The 16,333-nt window shown below is 34.9% G+C and overlaps 1 protein-coding gene across 4 annotated transcripts; it reads right to left on the bottom strand.

Moving 5' to 3' along the window:
* Positions 1–3,598: 3,598 nt before the first annotated feature.
* LOC148278331 (facilitated trehalose transporter Tret1-like) lies at positions 3,599–16,209 on the bottom strand. 4 transcript variants are annotated; one of them, XM_088231549.1, is made up of 8 exons: positions 16,056–16,209; positions 15,281–15,429; positions 13,017–13,255; positions 10,369–10,692; positions 8,447–8,579; positions 7,006–7,226; positions 5,558–5,758; positions 3,599–4,758 (listed from the first exon to the last, which is right to left on the bottom strand). In XM_088231549.1, exons 3-8 carry the CDS (start codon positions 13,191–13,193, stop codon positions 4,540–4,542), a joined length of 1,275 nt encoding a protein of 424 aa, XP_088087675.1. In that variant the 5' UTR covers positions 13,194–13,255; positions 15,281–15,429; positions 16,056–16,209; the 3' UTR covers positions 3,599–4,539. The 4 variants fall into 4 exon arrangements, with proteins under 4 accessions (XP_088087675.1, XP_088087674.1, XP_088087677.1 ...); XM_088231548.1 differs by lacking the exon at positions 15,281–15,429; XM_088231551.1 differs by lacking the exons at positions 13,017–13,255; positions 15,281–15,429; positions 16,056–16,209 and adding an exon at positions 12,467–12,504.
* Positions 16,210–16,333: the final 124 nt, after the last annotated feature.

Here is a 16,333-nt window from a genome sequence, read left to right as displayed (position 1 = left end):
CCAGACAATATACTATATACAATTAGACAATTATTCTTATCTGTAAAGTAGGCAGGTAATGCTGCTTAGTAAGTTGCACATCTTCCTTATCTTGTCTTATTACACTATTGACATCATAAAGATAGTCAGTGGCATGGTAATTGTCTGTTACATTATGTCATTGACATACATTTCATATGGCATAGATGTAAGTATATTTAAATGTTTTAAAAATTAAAAACAAAACTTCTTTTTGCAGTGCCTTGTCAGGTCCCCCTAACTTTGGCGATCACTACAGCAAAAGCATCACGGTCCTACGCTACTCTTATATTCCGCAGCCAGGACAACTGCTCATTGGATGCACTCGTTATAGTGATTCCTGGGAAAAGATGACCAGAGCGATTTCCCGTTGCCTTCTCTGGTGGATTTTTCTGTCGGGGTTACCTTCCCTTAGCTGGTGGATTCTGGTTTAAAAGCGTCGGAAACTCGCCTTTCATCCTCTCGTTATCTGCTGTGATCAAACCGTTATAAGTGTGATCCCATTGCCCAGGGTTCGCGATGTGGACGCTAACGAGTTGGACTAGTCAGAAGTGTTGCCGGTGGAATGCAATTGGGCGTTTGCAGCATTTTATAGAATCACACCCTCCAGACAGAACCCGAAAGAAACGAAACGCTTAGAGAATGATTGAATGAACAGTCCTAAGTCAAAGTTTATGAATTTCAAGTAAGAATGTCATTGTTATCACAGTTAAAAACTGAATAAATAGCAAAAAAATTGATCAATAACTTTCACTGACCCCGATAATATAAAGTTTTAAAATTTTACATTTTTCCCGAAAATGACCCCAAAAATCCTTATTTTAATAAGCATTTAATGATGGCAAAGTAATGTTTTTTTAATTGGTCTGTGAAAAAATAATTTGATCTGATAAAAACGGGCAGCATACAAATAACTGATGTTCTCTTATGAACTATGTTTTTTGACTTAGACCACTCTGAAAAACACTCTTCAATTTCACTTTAAATGTACCTTTTTACCAATCAGTACTTTCACATTGGTAAGTGTATTGAACTTCAATGTATGCACACAAAATTTTCTAAAATATGTACAACAGACAGTTTGGGAAAAATAAATTATATCTCATTTTTTATATAAATTAAATTCTTATAAATCAAATTGACAGTGTTCATTAAACACTCAAGAAAAACAGTTTAACCTGCAAATAAAAAAATGTTCATTAAAAACATTTTTTTTCAAAAAGCGTATTCGCGTAAAAAAAATTAAGCCCAACGGGTGAAACTATTCGAATATTTTGAGATTATCTAATTTTTTTTAGACAAGAACTAAATTAAATCCCCTTAGAAGTGATTAATGTATATAAAAAAAGATACAAAATATTTTATCAAAGGAATGTAGAAGTTTTTGGAAGAATTGCTAAAAACTTTTTACATTCGCCTTAGAAGACGTTTTCAAGACGCTAATTTGGAATAATAAAGGCATAAAAATAGATGGTTAGTAATTAAATCACCTCCGTTTTGCAGTCGGTATAGTAATGATAAGTGAAGAGGATAATGAACTAGACACTAAGGTAAATGAATTATGAAAAATTAATATTTAGAAAAATATGTACTGGAAATAAAACTATTGGTGCTGCTGATGTGCACCTTCGGCACAAAACCAAATTGGAAAAATTAAATCAAATTGGAGAGCTGCCCAGACGAATCGAGTTAAGTTGGGCTAGTTTTGGAAAGGTGAAACACGTTTTCAAAAATAAGGAAATCCCAAATAATCTGATGGCCAAAGTCTACTACTTTTGTGTTCTGCTGATGAGAACATACGGTCTTGAAACCATGTCACTCGCTGCCAGAAGTGTTCATAAAATTAAGTACGCACTCAGCAGTCTTTAGAAAGACGAATGTTTGACGTCTCCTTAAGAGACCGAATAAGAATGAGGAGATAAGACGTACAAAGGTGACCGATATTGCAGAGAGCGTAGGAAGACAAAAATGACGGTGGGCGGGCATGTGGCTAGACAAGAAGTTGATGGGTTGACCCCCAGAATACTAAATTGGAAACAAAACAAAAAGAAAGTAGGGAGACCACAGATGAGATGGACCAACGACATCTCTGAACTCGTAGGACATAAATGAAAACACAAAAAAACACAGCCCAGGACCGAAAAACACAGAAAAAATTGAAAGAGTCCTATTCCAGCAGTGGAGAGAAACGGACTGATAAATAGAAGATGAAGATGGAATAATTGATGGAATATAATTGTTCAAACGGGCATAATGGTGAATGTTACACAGTGTTTAAAGTGGCTACATAAATCAGCCAATGACCGGTCATAACCTTTAGAGCTAATGACCTGTTCTAGAATTAATTTTGGGTCTGAGAAAAGGGAAGATGTTTCGTAGGAAAGAGTTTATCGTAACAAAACTCAATTTTGCTAGTTTTAATAACGAAGTGACGACGCCTTTGAAAATTACTGTCTCATATTGACTATAAACAGTAGAATTTCCACGGAAGAAAACAGTAAAAAATTTGTTAAACATGCATTATAATATTATATATATTTACAGAGTAAATTAAATAAATTATGTAATTTACAATGTCAGATAGGTGACAAAAGGTAAATGAGTTTCAATCATCGCCATCGTGCATACGACACTGCGTTAGTAAATCAAATTGATCATTTTATACATGAAGGCAACGTGATTAGTCATATGGTTTACAGGTTTAGCGGGCGAAACACCCACCCAAGCTTTTATTTAACAATCAGATCAGTCTAGTAAAAACAAAAGTCAAAACCAAATGTAAACCAAATATGTATTCTCTCTCCATGGGCCACTGACCACAGCAAAATGCTATTTCATCAGGACAATGCTCCAGTACACAAGACGTTAATGTCAATGGCTGCTATTCATGATGCTGGGTTTGAATTGTCCGAACACCCTTTATATTCACCTCATTTGACCCCCGTGGTTATTCCCAAAACTCAAGAAATATTTGCGTGGAAAGAAGTTTTTGACGACAATGACATCGTGAGCGATGTAGATGAGCGGTTGCCAGGGGTTGGACAAATGTACTACCAGGAAGCTTTGGAAATGTTGGAGCATTGCTGGGAGAAGTGCATACAAATCGTTAAAAGGGAATACGTCGAAAAATAGGAAACAACAATTTTTACTGATCTTATGCTTTTTTTATACTGCATTTGTAATATAATATTAATTATAAGATGGTTTGATTTTATTTTCATCATTGAAGTCCGAAAATGAAAACAGCAGCCTCCTATTACTAGTGACTTGACGGTGCGGTGGTAGACCTGGATTGGACATGTGCTGCGAATGCCTCAGGATAGCATTAAACTGTTGCCTCTTCCTTCACACCTGTGGGCTCCCACCATCCTGGGAAGCCGCCGATGACGATCTTTCGGCATAATTCTGCGGAACTTAAGAGCGCGTGATTGACGTGGGAGGAGGCAAAAGTTCCAGCTGGTGATAGGGTTTTCTGGAGGCGTTTGGTGATGTCAAATGTTTCATGTTTGAAAAAAGAAAAAAATGATTTACCAGTGGGGATGAATTAGACAAAAGCGCTCGTTGGCAATTAAACAAAACATTGAAATTTCGTTGTCATTTTTATTAAAAAGGAGTTATCAAGAAATATCAAATTTCAACAAATAAGGAATGAACATTAATTCAAATCTAATGTTTCCTGAATTTTGTGATTTTGATAATATTATGTAGGACGTTGATGTATGTTTTTGTTTTAATCCATGTTAAATGCTGAAATGATTTTTTTGTATAGGATATTTTTGGGTTGCATTTGGCATCAGATTTGCAAAATTGTCAGTTCTCGTAGTATCAAGAGATAATCGAAGAGGTTTGCTTTCAACATTGTGAAACTGTGCCAAAACCAAGTAAGGATTATCACTAAAGCCCTTTTAGAGCCCTGCAAATTGAACAAACACCTTGCAGGATGAACCTTTTGAAAACTTCTAGATGTAAGTTTTGCAGTACAGATGATGAAAAACCTACACATCATTTATGTGAATGTGATATTTGAAATCACACCAGAAGCCGCGTCCTCGAGGAACCACTGGTTAAACCTGAGGATGTTAAATTGCTCGCCTCCCTACTTAATAGTCTGAGCCTAGGAGGACCTAGGTTTGGAGGGGGAGATTTAGCAATATGAAAACACTCAACCTCCGCGCTTGGAGAGCGAGCAACAATTTATGGGGATCCGTCATAAAAGATTAACACAGGTTGCAGTATCGTTAGATACTTATATAGCACTGACCCCCATTTTTAAGAATAACAATACATAATTTATTTCTTTTTCTTTTTTTTTAGTTGACTAACGAACTGGAGGGTTGATTTGTATATAAAATACAATAATGTTAATTGAAAAAGTTGAACCCAGTTTTATTTGTCAACAATAATTTTTATATTCTCATAATACTGATTTTTTTAAAATTTAGGTTTTTCCTAGTACCCAGGTAAAATGATTATGTAAAATCTCATCCACATATAAAAATAATTTTGGATTTTTAATTCCTCCTATTTGCTGAGTATTCTCTGAATTTCTTCCGTAGACTTGCCCTTGGTTTCTGGCAGCAGGAGGATAGTCAACAAGCCCCCGATGGCAGAACACGAGCCGAAGAAGAAGAAGACAATGTGGATGCCGAAGTAGATCGCTGCAGGGGAGAAGAAGCGAAGCGTGAGGAAGCTGTTAAACATGGAGATCTGAACGACGAACATGGTGGCAAATCCGCGAACCTGAAAAGAGAAAATCAATCAAATTAATATTTCAAGCTATGCGTCACTTTGCAATTTCGTGTCTGGGCAAGTGAAAAATAAGTTATGTGAATGAAACAAACACACAACTCTGGACATGTGTTTTGGAATCAACTGCTGCTATGAAATAAAAATCCCGAAAATGAAAAGGCTGCCTTGTAATGTAGCCGATCGTGCCTTTGCCCGAGTCATGGGTTTAATTTTTTGCAAGTTCGAAGTATAATATTTGTTTTGAGTATGTCCAAATGTCTGTAGGCAGGCTGAATTTCCTCCCTAGGCAGTTATTTAATCTAAATTGCTTGCAAACCAGAGTATAAAGTGGCCACTTAGACCAGCCAATGACAGGCAATAAGCCCAGTGAATGCCTAGACTTATGGAATATGGATATGGTAATCTGGATATGGTAATCTAGAAAATATGATGGATTCCCTTCTCAAAAATGTTTTCCCCTCTGTTGCAATTAAATTTTATCTAAAATATTTCTTCTTATCTCACCACATTGATAAAGGTCTCAGTTTTTTTGCTTCACTTGCCCACTGCCGCAAAAAAGAAGTTCAAACATAAAGGTTGGAAGAAACCCAGTACAAGGTAGGTAATTGCATTAATTTGTATTGGAGTTCGGTGACAAAGTAACTAAAGATAACACATAGCAACGCCAAAATCCCGTGAACCTGCGAAACGCAATACTCTAACTATCTGGCGAGTGACACAACCAAAGGGAAAGAATACACATGCACCACTTATGCAGATAATATATTTAATTTTGATGAAAAAATCTCACCTCGTTGGTCAAAAGATCTGACAAAAGAACGAATGGAATAGAGGCAGCGCCAACAGTATAAGTATAAACACAAAGAGTCAAGGAGGCTACTGGAACCCATTGAACCATAGTCAGATCGACTTCCTGGGATTGCAGGTAAAAATATGTTCCCATACTGAACATAAAAAATGCCACACAAAGACTGGAACCAACCATCAGTATCTGAAAATATACAAAGTCATCTGGGATAAAGCAATGCTTAATATTCGCATTAAAGTATATGACCAAATACAACATTACTTGACGACAGACACCTCAAAAGTTGGAATAATTGGAATGCGTGTATGAGAATAAGCGTGTGTTAAGTACAGAAATAGATTTTTATGATAACAACTATTCTTCTTCTAGTGCCTTGCCGGGTCCCCACGACGTAAGCGATCACTACAGCGAAAGCATATGTATCTGTCCTGCGCTAATTTTACATTTCGCAGCCAGGACGATTGCTTATTGATGTACTCGCCGTAGTGATTCTTGGGAAAAGATGACCAGAGTGGTTTCCCGTTGCCTTCTCTGGTGGATTTTCTGTCGGGGTTACTTTCCCTTAGCTGGTTGGTTTTGGTTTTTAGGCGCCAAAAACTCGCCTTTCATCCTCTCATCCTTTCGTTATCTGCTGTGATTACATCGTTATGAGTGTGATCCCATTGCCCAGGGTTCGCGACGTGGACGCTAACGAGTTGGACTAGTCAGTAGTGTTGCCGGTGGAATGCAACTGGGCGTTCGCAGCATTTTATAGAATCACATCCTCCAGCAAAATGTGACTCACTGCGACCCTACTGACAGCTCGAACCCCAACTTACAACTCTTACAAGAATGTAAATATCTGATCCAACCCATATCCTAATTTTCTACATCATTGGCTGTCCGTTCTTTATAAGTGTTGGTCCTATATTAGTTCTGTGAGCAAGTCACATGTCGTTTTTGAAGTGTTATTCTGTTAAGTTTATTATTTTATCTACATCTGCATAATTTTGAACGAAGTGAGCAAGTAAGTAGTGTAATCTGAATGGCCACAAACATATATTTTTTCATCAAGATCAACACGATAAGATAAAAAGTGATCCGTTTAAGAAAAGCAAGAGGAAGAGTTATACTGTGAGTATGATCCATTTTATGCAATCCACACTTTGACAGATAGATGGTTTGTTTGTTTGTTATTCTGAACTTTGGGTTTGCTGGAAGTTTTTGGTAGCGTCTCAATGCTTTTCCTAGGAGCAAATGTGAAAAACGAATAGAAGAAGATAGCTCAAAAGTTGCTTGGCAATGAGTAGATTTGCAAAAGGATCGTTCTTTGTCAAATTACCATATGAAATAAAATAACATAAAACAAGACCTGTAAAATGATGGTGGTCTGGTTTATTCCAGAGTAAAAATTAAATTGTTAAAATCGTATTAATATAAATGATTCTCACCTTCCTTCCTGCCTGTTCCACTAAGAAAGTTGCAGAAATGGCTCCCATGATTTGTATGGATCCATAAATTGATGCTGCTCCTTCTGGAGTCAAATTGGCAGTTCCACTCTGCATGAAGATGGTGACAGAGTAGCTGTGGACTGCTATCATACCCATTAAGCTTTGAATGGTCAAGGTCATGACGGAAAGAAGAAACCCGCGCCGAAGGGGCTTAGAGTGAACTGAAAATATGCGAACACACTAAAATACACTATAAAATTGAATTTTTTATATAAATCTATATTATTTTATTATTAACGTTAATCACGTCTCCTCGAGTTGTTATAAAATGGGATTCACTGTAAGTTAACTCATTAAAAGTGATTTCAAATATTTTTTTAGTGAAATTCAATATTATTATTATTTGAAGCATCAACTTTGTGGCCAGTATATTTATTGAATTAAATACTTTGTTATGAAACCACTGAAATTTATTTTAGAGCACAGATCTTTACAGGGGGGCAATTACAAACGCTATATTCATCGACAAATACCAGGACGGTATATTTAACCTCTCTACTATCTCTATCTACCTCGGTATGCTCTACAAAATTGTTATTTCTGACGTCATATGATCAAATTTACTTAATAAGTGACGCTGAAACTTTACTTCGCGCTTCTTACTAAATGAAAAAATAAAGTTCTTCTCTTTCGTATTTTAAAAAAGCTTCTGTGATTAGTTCTGTGAAGTGGTCAGTTCAAAGCGATTGTAAACTCCAATGAATTCCAATCCAAGCCAAATCTGCTATTTTGAAATTAATTTTTTACATGACGTTTCTAAATTCCTAAGACGGTATGCTCAACTTTTTGTATGTATTTATCTACCGAGGTATTACAAAGCTGGCTATTTCGGCATATACTTACTCTTAGGAAGATAGTGAAAAAGGTGGAAAAAATGTAAGAACTAAATTGATTTTTATGGTAGCTATGTTTTTACGGCTAGATGCTTGTAAATGTTGTTAAAGGCAGCGTCTAGCCATATTATTTCTGCATTTCGATTAAAAATTGAAAATATAATATGTAAGAATTAAATTTTGACTTTAAAATTGACTTATTTCTACTTCGTATTTTAAATACGCCTTTAAAAAAAACTGGCCACCTCCTCCTCCTCTAAAACCTTTGTTGATGCGGTGAGATTCATCTTATTGATTGTACATGAAAATATTTGTCATAATTTACACTTCTTTTTGGACTATCTTCATGTTATATGTTAATATAAACAGCTCCCTAGGGGGTTCAATCCAGATACAGATTTTTTATAAACTCAAAACATTGTTTAAATAATAAATTGTAAGTTAATATTTACAAATAACCCCTTAGATACTTTTCTATGCCCAAAGGTTTTAAGACATGCCCGTCTCTTCGTCAGGACAATAATTCACTAACAGAGATCTTTCCTTACTCATTTGTTTTGCAGACTGTAGTTTTGAAGAAGGTTCATCGTTTGCTGAATCTTGAAGGATTTTCATTTCCTTTTGTACTATGGGATCATTGACATCAATTTTTCGTAGCCACGCAATAGATTTTATTGCTTCCTGTGAAATTTAAAAAACATAACTTTTTACAAAATAGGTACCAGTAAACTTGAACGACTTCAGATTGCATGCATAAGGTACATTTTTGGTCTTAGAAAATATGACCACATTTCTGATTATCGTAGGCAACTGAAATGGCTCAAAATTTGACAGCGGAGACACTCTCACTTCTGTTCAATGTACTTCATAGTCCTAACGCTCCTATATACCCGCGTGAAAATTTTCAACGTTAATCAATTTATGATTTACCTCTTCGTTCTAATTCTCAAAGCACTCTCTTAGTACCCATCCACAATTTCTCCTTCTTCTCTAACTCATATAGTGTCCATGCAGCTCGACTGTGGAATCATCTCCCATCCACCATCAAAGATGTTACTACATTATCTCTGTTTAAATCACGTCTGAAGAAACATCTCCTTTCTCTTTCTTAATCTCTCCTCCTTTCCTCTTCCTCTTTTTTCCTTTTTCCCAGTGAGTAATAGTTTTGATTTAAGGTAATTCACAAACAAAGGCGTTTATTTATATTTTTAAATATCTTTAGCTTTTTAATCTTTATTTTCGATTAAATATGTTTTGTAACTTGAATTATAAAAATAAAACTGTTATTTTATTGGTTGGTTGAAAGAAATATCCATTTGGCAATAAGCCCGCTAATATACAAATAACATTATCTACAAAAAATTAAATTTAATAAAATGATCAACACCACCGTATCCCATTCCATACTGTTTTTTCAATTAAATTCGTGTACTGAAATTTTACATCACTTTAATATTATTTTTTTACTACTTTTGATTTAAAATCTTCTCTTAATATTGCTTTTTAAAATTTTAAGAAATACTCGAAATAATGTTTTTTTTTTGTCTCTGTCCATGTTACTATATTTTTTTATTAATTTTTTAATTGTCTTTTAAAAATAAAACATTGCTTTCCTGTATTTTTTTATTATTTTAAAACATTTAAAAAAAGAAAACTGTAATTTGTTTTCTTTTTATTTATTTTATTGTTGCTTCTCACCTGTTCTTTTTTCAATTCTTAAAAATATTTTTTGTTTCTTTTTGAAAATGTTTTTTGCGTTTGATAATATTTAGTTATGTAAATACTGATTAGATACTTTTAACATAATTTTTTTACTCGTTGTTTTTGGGTTACTTTAAATAGGGTTTTTTCTTGTCATTACTTTGAGCGTGTTTTTGATTGGATATTTTTAATGATTTAAATTTTTATCTTTAAACTGTTTTCAGTTTCGATTTTTTCCGTCATAATATTGCCAATATCAAAATTCAAATTCAAATTTGATTGTTCATTTCTATGTTTTTTGCCGATGTCTAAAACATTACTTTTTATCTGTCAAGCCCAAACTAGCTACGTTATGGTTTTAAATACAAACGAGTATTATACATTAATTACAATACTTGATATAAATTAAAGTACTTGCCAATTTTGAATTATTCAAACTTAAAGTTTTAAAGCATTGTTAGGCGATTGCGGGCAATTGTTACATTATATAGACAAAAAACGGATAGGTCTATTTTATTGCGCAACATAATAATATATTTCTCGACAAATTTCAAAAGGCAGTAAAATTTTGTGTTTCATAATACATTTAAACCATCCACTGAAATTACATTTATGTCCTGATTTGATCTGAGAATATTGATTTCTCCTCATTTAACGCCGGCCCAAGTCAAATGTAACGAGGGGCTCGCGCGAGCCCCTCCGAGCCCCCTGCAGCTCACCCCTGCTTCTAAGTATTAATCGCAATAAAAATATTATAAACACATCTCACCTCGACTTGTCCATTCCTTACTAACCAAGAAGGAGTCTCTGGTACAAAGAAGAATAGAACCAAGTTCAAGATCCCGAAAATCAGCATCGTTAAAGCACAAGCCTGGTACGATATAAATCCTCCAATGATATAGGAGAGAGTTAATCCAACTGTATAGCCCAGGGTCATGGCAGCACTGAGGACTCCTCGAACTCTTGTTTCGGAAATCTCTCCAACGAAGGTAGGGGTGTTGATCAGTCCAAAGGCTATACCGCAGCCCATGATTAATCGTCCAATGAGAATATGATAGGCGTTGTTGGTAACGATGATGATTATGCTGTTAACCTGGAGACAAAAAAAATGCAAGATAATTTCATTGGCTTAGATTATTCAGCCGTTTACCTCTCTAGCATTTCAATACCTTGAATTAGAACCTATACTGTTTATTTTGTATGTGAATAATATTGAGAAACATGAAAACGAATGTGGAATTAGACTTTTTGCAGATGATACTTTGATTACGTCACGGAAAATAGTCTGTTTGACTGTGTGAATGTAATGCAGAGAGAATTAAATATTATTTCCCACAGTAATTGAACAAGAAATTGATTGATTTCAGCCTTCCTTAGGTGATACTGACTGGAAATAAAAAAAAGCAATGTTTAATGACACCCGTAGCTCAATCATAAATAACTATCGACGAGCTAATAAGCGATGTGATAACAATTTTTCACCATGGTTGTTTATCTTATTTGCGATCACAATGCAACATCTGTGAACACTTAATATTAAATGTCAAAATATTTACGTTTCGCGACGTATAATTCTGCTGTGCAATCACATATCTGAATTTCACCGGTGTAAATATGGAAAATATTCAAAAATTGCTATTTTCATTTATTTATTGTTGTTTTTCGTGCTATTTATTGCATGTAGCCGTCGGTTGGCGAGCCAAGTGTTAAGAAAAGCAGTCGCCATATTATTTGTAATTTGATTTTCACTTTCTTGTATTCTATACTCCTTACTATTTCGCAAATGCAATAAATTGTATTATTTTTTATAGAAAACGCCGATTTTTCGCGAATGAACTGTATTTTATTTACGAGAAAATAAAAAAAGCCATCGACACGAGCGTTGACTTAGAGATTACACACGCGTTGACTTATGACTGCGATAACTTAAGCACGTTCATTATTCGAAGAAGTATAGATATTTAAAAAAATGTTTTATTTTGTTTAGTCGCAGTGAATTTTTCCGATGGAGGGCACGTCGCGAGGCAAAAGGCAAAGACAGTCGGTGGGCACAGTCGAGGCGGAGAACGGGAAAGCGGTCTCCCTTTTACGCCGGGACCATTGAAGTAAGCGGCCAGCGACGAACCAGCACAATAATATATAATATACGTTGTATCGGTCTTTTTTAGACCTGCAACACATTTATCAACATTTTTTTCATATCATTTTCCACAAATCCCATTCAATATTTGCCGCGGTATCGCTAAGGCCACATCCGAAAGCGAATTTTTGTCTTTATTGACGGTCCATCATTTGTAATGTAATGTATTTATTAATAAAGCTGTAAAGGAAACCGCAACAGCTAGTTTTAGCTTGCATTATACTCAGTATGTAAAAAAAACAGTTACAATTTTACAAGTTATTAAATTCAGACACATTTGATTCCTACGTTCCCTTTTTCTTTAAACGTATTTTCCATTCTTCTTAATTTAATTTTAACATACAATTTTTACCGCGTTGACAAACGCTGTGATGCCATAAGAAAAATTGGCAAAGAATTCGCACGACAGAAGTAATATAAACCAAAAAGAACTATAGAACTCGAAGGTTTTAATATTATATTAACCATATAATTAATAATAGTCCAGAAACCGCATACGCACATCAAACAGAAGGCGACTCAACTACTCATAAATGAGAAGGTGTACGTTTTGACCAATTGGTTTCATTCTAGACGTCGCTCAGTACGCAACTCCTGATTTGAATTCAACTATGCCGTGTTGTGTCCTTTTGAAGTTTAGAAATACTGCTAGGATCTTAAAGAAACAGGATACAATCACATTTCATCTGTAATTTGCAAATTAATGTGTATAAAACAAATGCATTACTTAAAAATTGAATTATTTTTCCACCTGTCAGATTGTCGAAGAAACAAAACGGAAATTTCGTTAGTGTTGCCAGGGTAGTAAATTTTTTTACCCTACTTTGCTCATCTAATAAAAAAACTAATGAAAATTAGACCTCGGATTAAAAAACGCCGTGGGGGACATTTGAACGACATTATCTTTAAAACATCAAATATTATTTAACATGATATAAAAATATCCGTTTTATGTCAAATAAAATTTGTTTAAAATTTTAAGTTCAAATTTAGTTAATTCAATTACTCTTATGAGAGGCCTCTTTACTTATCTAATCTATTGTGTCAATCAATGTTTCCGCATGCACAATAAAATTTTAGAGAAATTAACAGACTACTTCTTTTTACCTTACATTTGTGTTATGATTTTTTTTTCCCATCAAGCAACATTACCCGGTGACTTCACGAATACGCGCGGCGAAAGTAAGCCGGAGTGAGGGAATTATTGGACACAGTCCGATGTATTCAAATATGATTCTACGCTCCTTCTGGACTATTCTTAATTCTATGATACTAACCATAAAAGGTATAGCAGTCAAAATCCCGCAGAATTGTCTTCCTCTGGTCTCCATCACAACTGTGACCAGAGGTGTGCTGATCAGGGCTGCCAGAGGGAAGATTCCTGCTATCCAGTATGCCAGGGTATTGGCTTCATCAGGTTCCAAGGTGGTCAGGAGACCTCCGTCGGCTCTCATCTGGGGAATGGCAGTGGACACCCATCCGATGCCCAGCCCCGAGTTTATAGCCGCTAAGTTACCTGGTCAATTAAGAAGATAACAGTTGCACACAAAATTGCAATGGGAAACATGTGAGACGATCATATAACTGTAACCGATGTTGCTGACATGCACAAATATAAAACTAGTTAACAACAACACTACTATATCAATATAGCCAAATACCAAATACGGGACAGTTAAAAATGTGGACTTATCTGACTTTAAATTATTTTAATTTTTTTTAAATTTAAAAAAACTTTATTCATGTTACATGGATTACTTGGTTACATAGGTAAAATTATTTAACGAGTCATATTTGTTAACAAAATGCGTATGGATTTTATTGAATAGTAACATAATTAACGATAAATTCATATTAAAATTTAATCTACGGAAAAAATTAACTCATCTGAAACTTTACTTTAATATATATATATGCATATTTTTTTTAAATAAATTTTTGCGTTCTTATGATTTACCCAAATATTAAATTTTGAGTGCCATTTTCAACGAGTTGTAAATAAATAGGTGCGAAGGTTTTCACGGTCACTGTTATCAATATTATGTATCTTTTAATCTTATAAAACTGTGTTTTCCCTAAAGATGGCTCCTGCAATGGTAGCCGAAACGTCGGATCAAATCCAACATACACGGTATCACCCAAAAAAGATACCTAATATTGAGTTGTAAATAACTCACTATTAGAAAATGGGAATCAAGTTGGGGTAGAGTAAGTTTCGAACCACGAACCTTTGGTTCGTGAATCCGAGACACTAGCCACAGGACAACAACCCGACCTTAGATGGAATATAATCTTTGGAATCTTCAGACGAGGAACCATAAACTTAATACTTTATTTATTTTTTTGTTCCCAGTCTTGATAAAAATCGCATTTAAATTTGTGTGTTTGCACAGGGAATTGAACCTGGAACTTCCCACTAAACCACGAAATGTTTTTTATCACTTTTTATACATGAAGTTTTAACGAGATTTTTTTTTTCAAATTCATGTCCCATTTTTGTGGAAACACCCTGCATACGAGGCTCATCCACAAAATATGGTAACAAAGGCCCCTGAGGTCGCGGGAAGTTTTGTTCCAAAGTTGGCGCACCTGCGTTTAGGGGATCCTTATTAAAAAAAATAATAACATATTATGGTAGGTATGTTAATGCATATGCGTTTATGTTTATAAAATGCATTTGTTCTATGTACACTAATACAATCACCAAAAAATAAATCATAGAGTAAAACAACAACCAACCAATTAATCAAATTTTCGATTGCCATTTTCTCCGCGGGTGTAACGTGTTCATTTAATTAAACAGCGTTGGGTATAAAAAAGCAGATTATAAATATTTTTCCAATATATCAGAATACATATAATAATGAATTATTTTGCAATATATCATATTTATACAATACCGTATTGGAGAGACATAGGCAATGTATCATATTGTGTCTCTTTGTAACTCTGTTGGCTTATGTATAAGTCACTGCACAACTCTGCTCCGGAATATCTAAGGGAACTATGCATTTCAGATGAATGGCTGACAGGCGTCTCACGCTTAGATCAACTACGTCTACGGCGAGAGGAAACGTTATCATACCTCTACGCAAACAGCGCACTAAATTTAGTGAACGCGCATTTGCGGTCGCAGGCCCTATGGCATGGAATGCTCTCCCAGCAGAGGCGCGAGGCTGTGAAAGTGAAGTGATGTTTCGGAAAAAACTTAAAACCCACTTGTTCTCTAAATCATTTGAATAAATCCGTAGCACGTGACAACAAAATAAATTGTTTTAATTAAATTACAAATTTAAAAGCTTCAATTAAATTAATTTAACAATAGAATCACCATGTAAAGCGCCCTTGAGGTATTTTATTACGAAAATGGCGCTATGTAAGTTATCCATAATAATAATAATGTGTTGCTGCTTAGTTTCTTCGACCCTGGGACTGTAAAACAATGTCTACCTTTTCGCGAAAAAGATTTAATTTATTTAAACTATTTGACGTTATGTTTTAAGGGTGAATCCTGGGATAAACAAAAAGGATAAAGACTTACGATTTCCTCCCTTTGGCACTGGTCCAGAACACTACTGTTTCTGATTGCATAAAATCAATTTTACGTTTCGTTTAAATTTGGGTAATTCAACAATGTGTTCTATGTTATATTTTATCCATCTATTTTACTATCCTTCTGAGTGTACGAATCTAGAAGTAAAAGGAGCCGGCCTTGCAATCGCTCAGTAGATAAATACAGATGATCGTTAAGCATACCGTCTTGGTTATTGTCAAAGTGGTATAAAAATCATGTTCCAGCGTGCGTTTTTTGCTTGAGTTGGGATTTATTGGCGTAAATAATCGCTTTGATGTGGGCTCTTTAAGCCTATTCTAAATATAAATGAGAACTATTTTAAATGTTTATGAAGTAAGGAAGGCGGACTAAGTTTTTGGAGTCATTCATTGGTTGGACTCGATTATATGACGTCAAAGCAACAGGCTGGTAGAACATTCCGAGGTCAATTCAGATAGTACAGAAGTTAAGTCGATATGTACAGATGAAGATAGCGTTTATTATCGAGGCCCTGAGACAATGAAATTCTGCCATGTAGAACAACCTTAAAAAACGATTTTTGACATCCACTCAGCCCGGAATCAAACCATGGACCTCAAAAAAGGCTGACCTACCTCCACTCAATTGCCACCGTCAGGATTTTTACCCGAGAGTAGCCTTTGAGTCGAATTCGATTCAGGCTTGATTTCACAGACAAAACCGTATTTTTCCTCCGCCTGATCACATACATAAAACAACTTTAATATTTTTTAAAAAATCTCACACACTAACGCCGCAAAGCATTGATTGGTCGGAAATTTTGGTTTTTCATTTTCTTTGTTTTCACTTTTTTCGTTTTGCATTTTTTCACTCGTTTCCCGCAAAATCCAATAGTATAAAATAGCGATATGCTATCAGTAACCTTGCTTCAACAATGCGAGAAGAAAAAATACTATTTGTCTTAAATATGCCAAAACTTACACCAGTGGCGCTCTTAAATTTAACGCTAAAGCGGAATAAGTAAAGATAATGTATAATGCCTGCGGGCGCTACCCCCTACCG

Source organism: Micrasema longulum, unplaced genomic scaffold (genome assembly GCF_059751315.1).
Source record: "Micrasema longulum isolate JH-2025_06_02 unplaced genomic scaffold, ASM5975131v1 h1tg000892l, whole genome shotgun sequence".
NCBI lineage: Eukaryota > Metazoa > Arthropoda > Insecta > Trichoptera > Brachycentridae > Micrasema > Micrasema longulum.
Note: the sequence above shows the minus strand (reverse complement) of the source record. Positions and strands in the feature narration are given on the sequence as shown.

Bases quoted from the DNA above. Each gene is read 5' to 3' on its own strand.
- LOC148278331 (XM_088231548.1), bottom strand. From the start codon at position 16,134: ATGCAAAACGAAAAAAGTGAAAACAAAGAAAATGAAAAACCAAAATTT. The intron at 7,227-8,446 runs GTAAGGAAAGAT...GCATATTTTCAG, and splicing joins ACAGTCTGCAAAACAAATGA to TTCACTCTAAGCCCCTTCGG. The intron at 5,759-7,005 runs GTGAGAATCATT...GTATATTTTCAG, and splicing joins TGGAACAGGCAGGAAGGAAG to ATACTGATGGTTGGTTCCAG.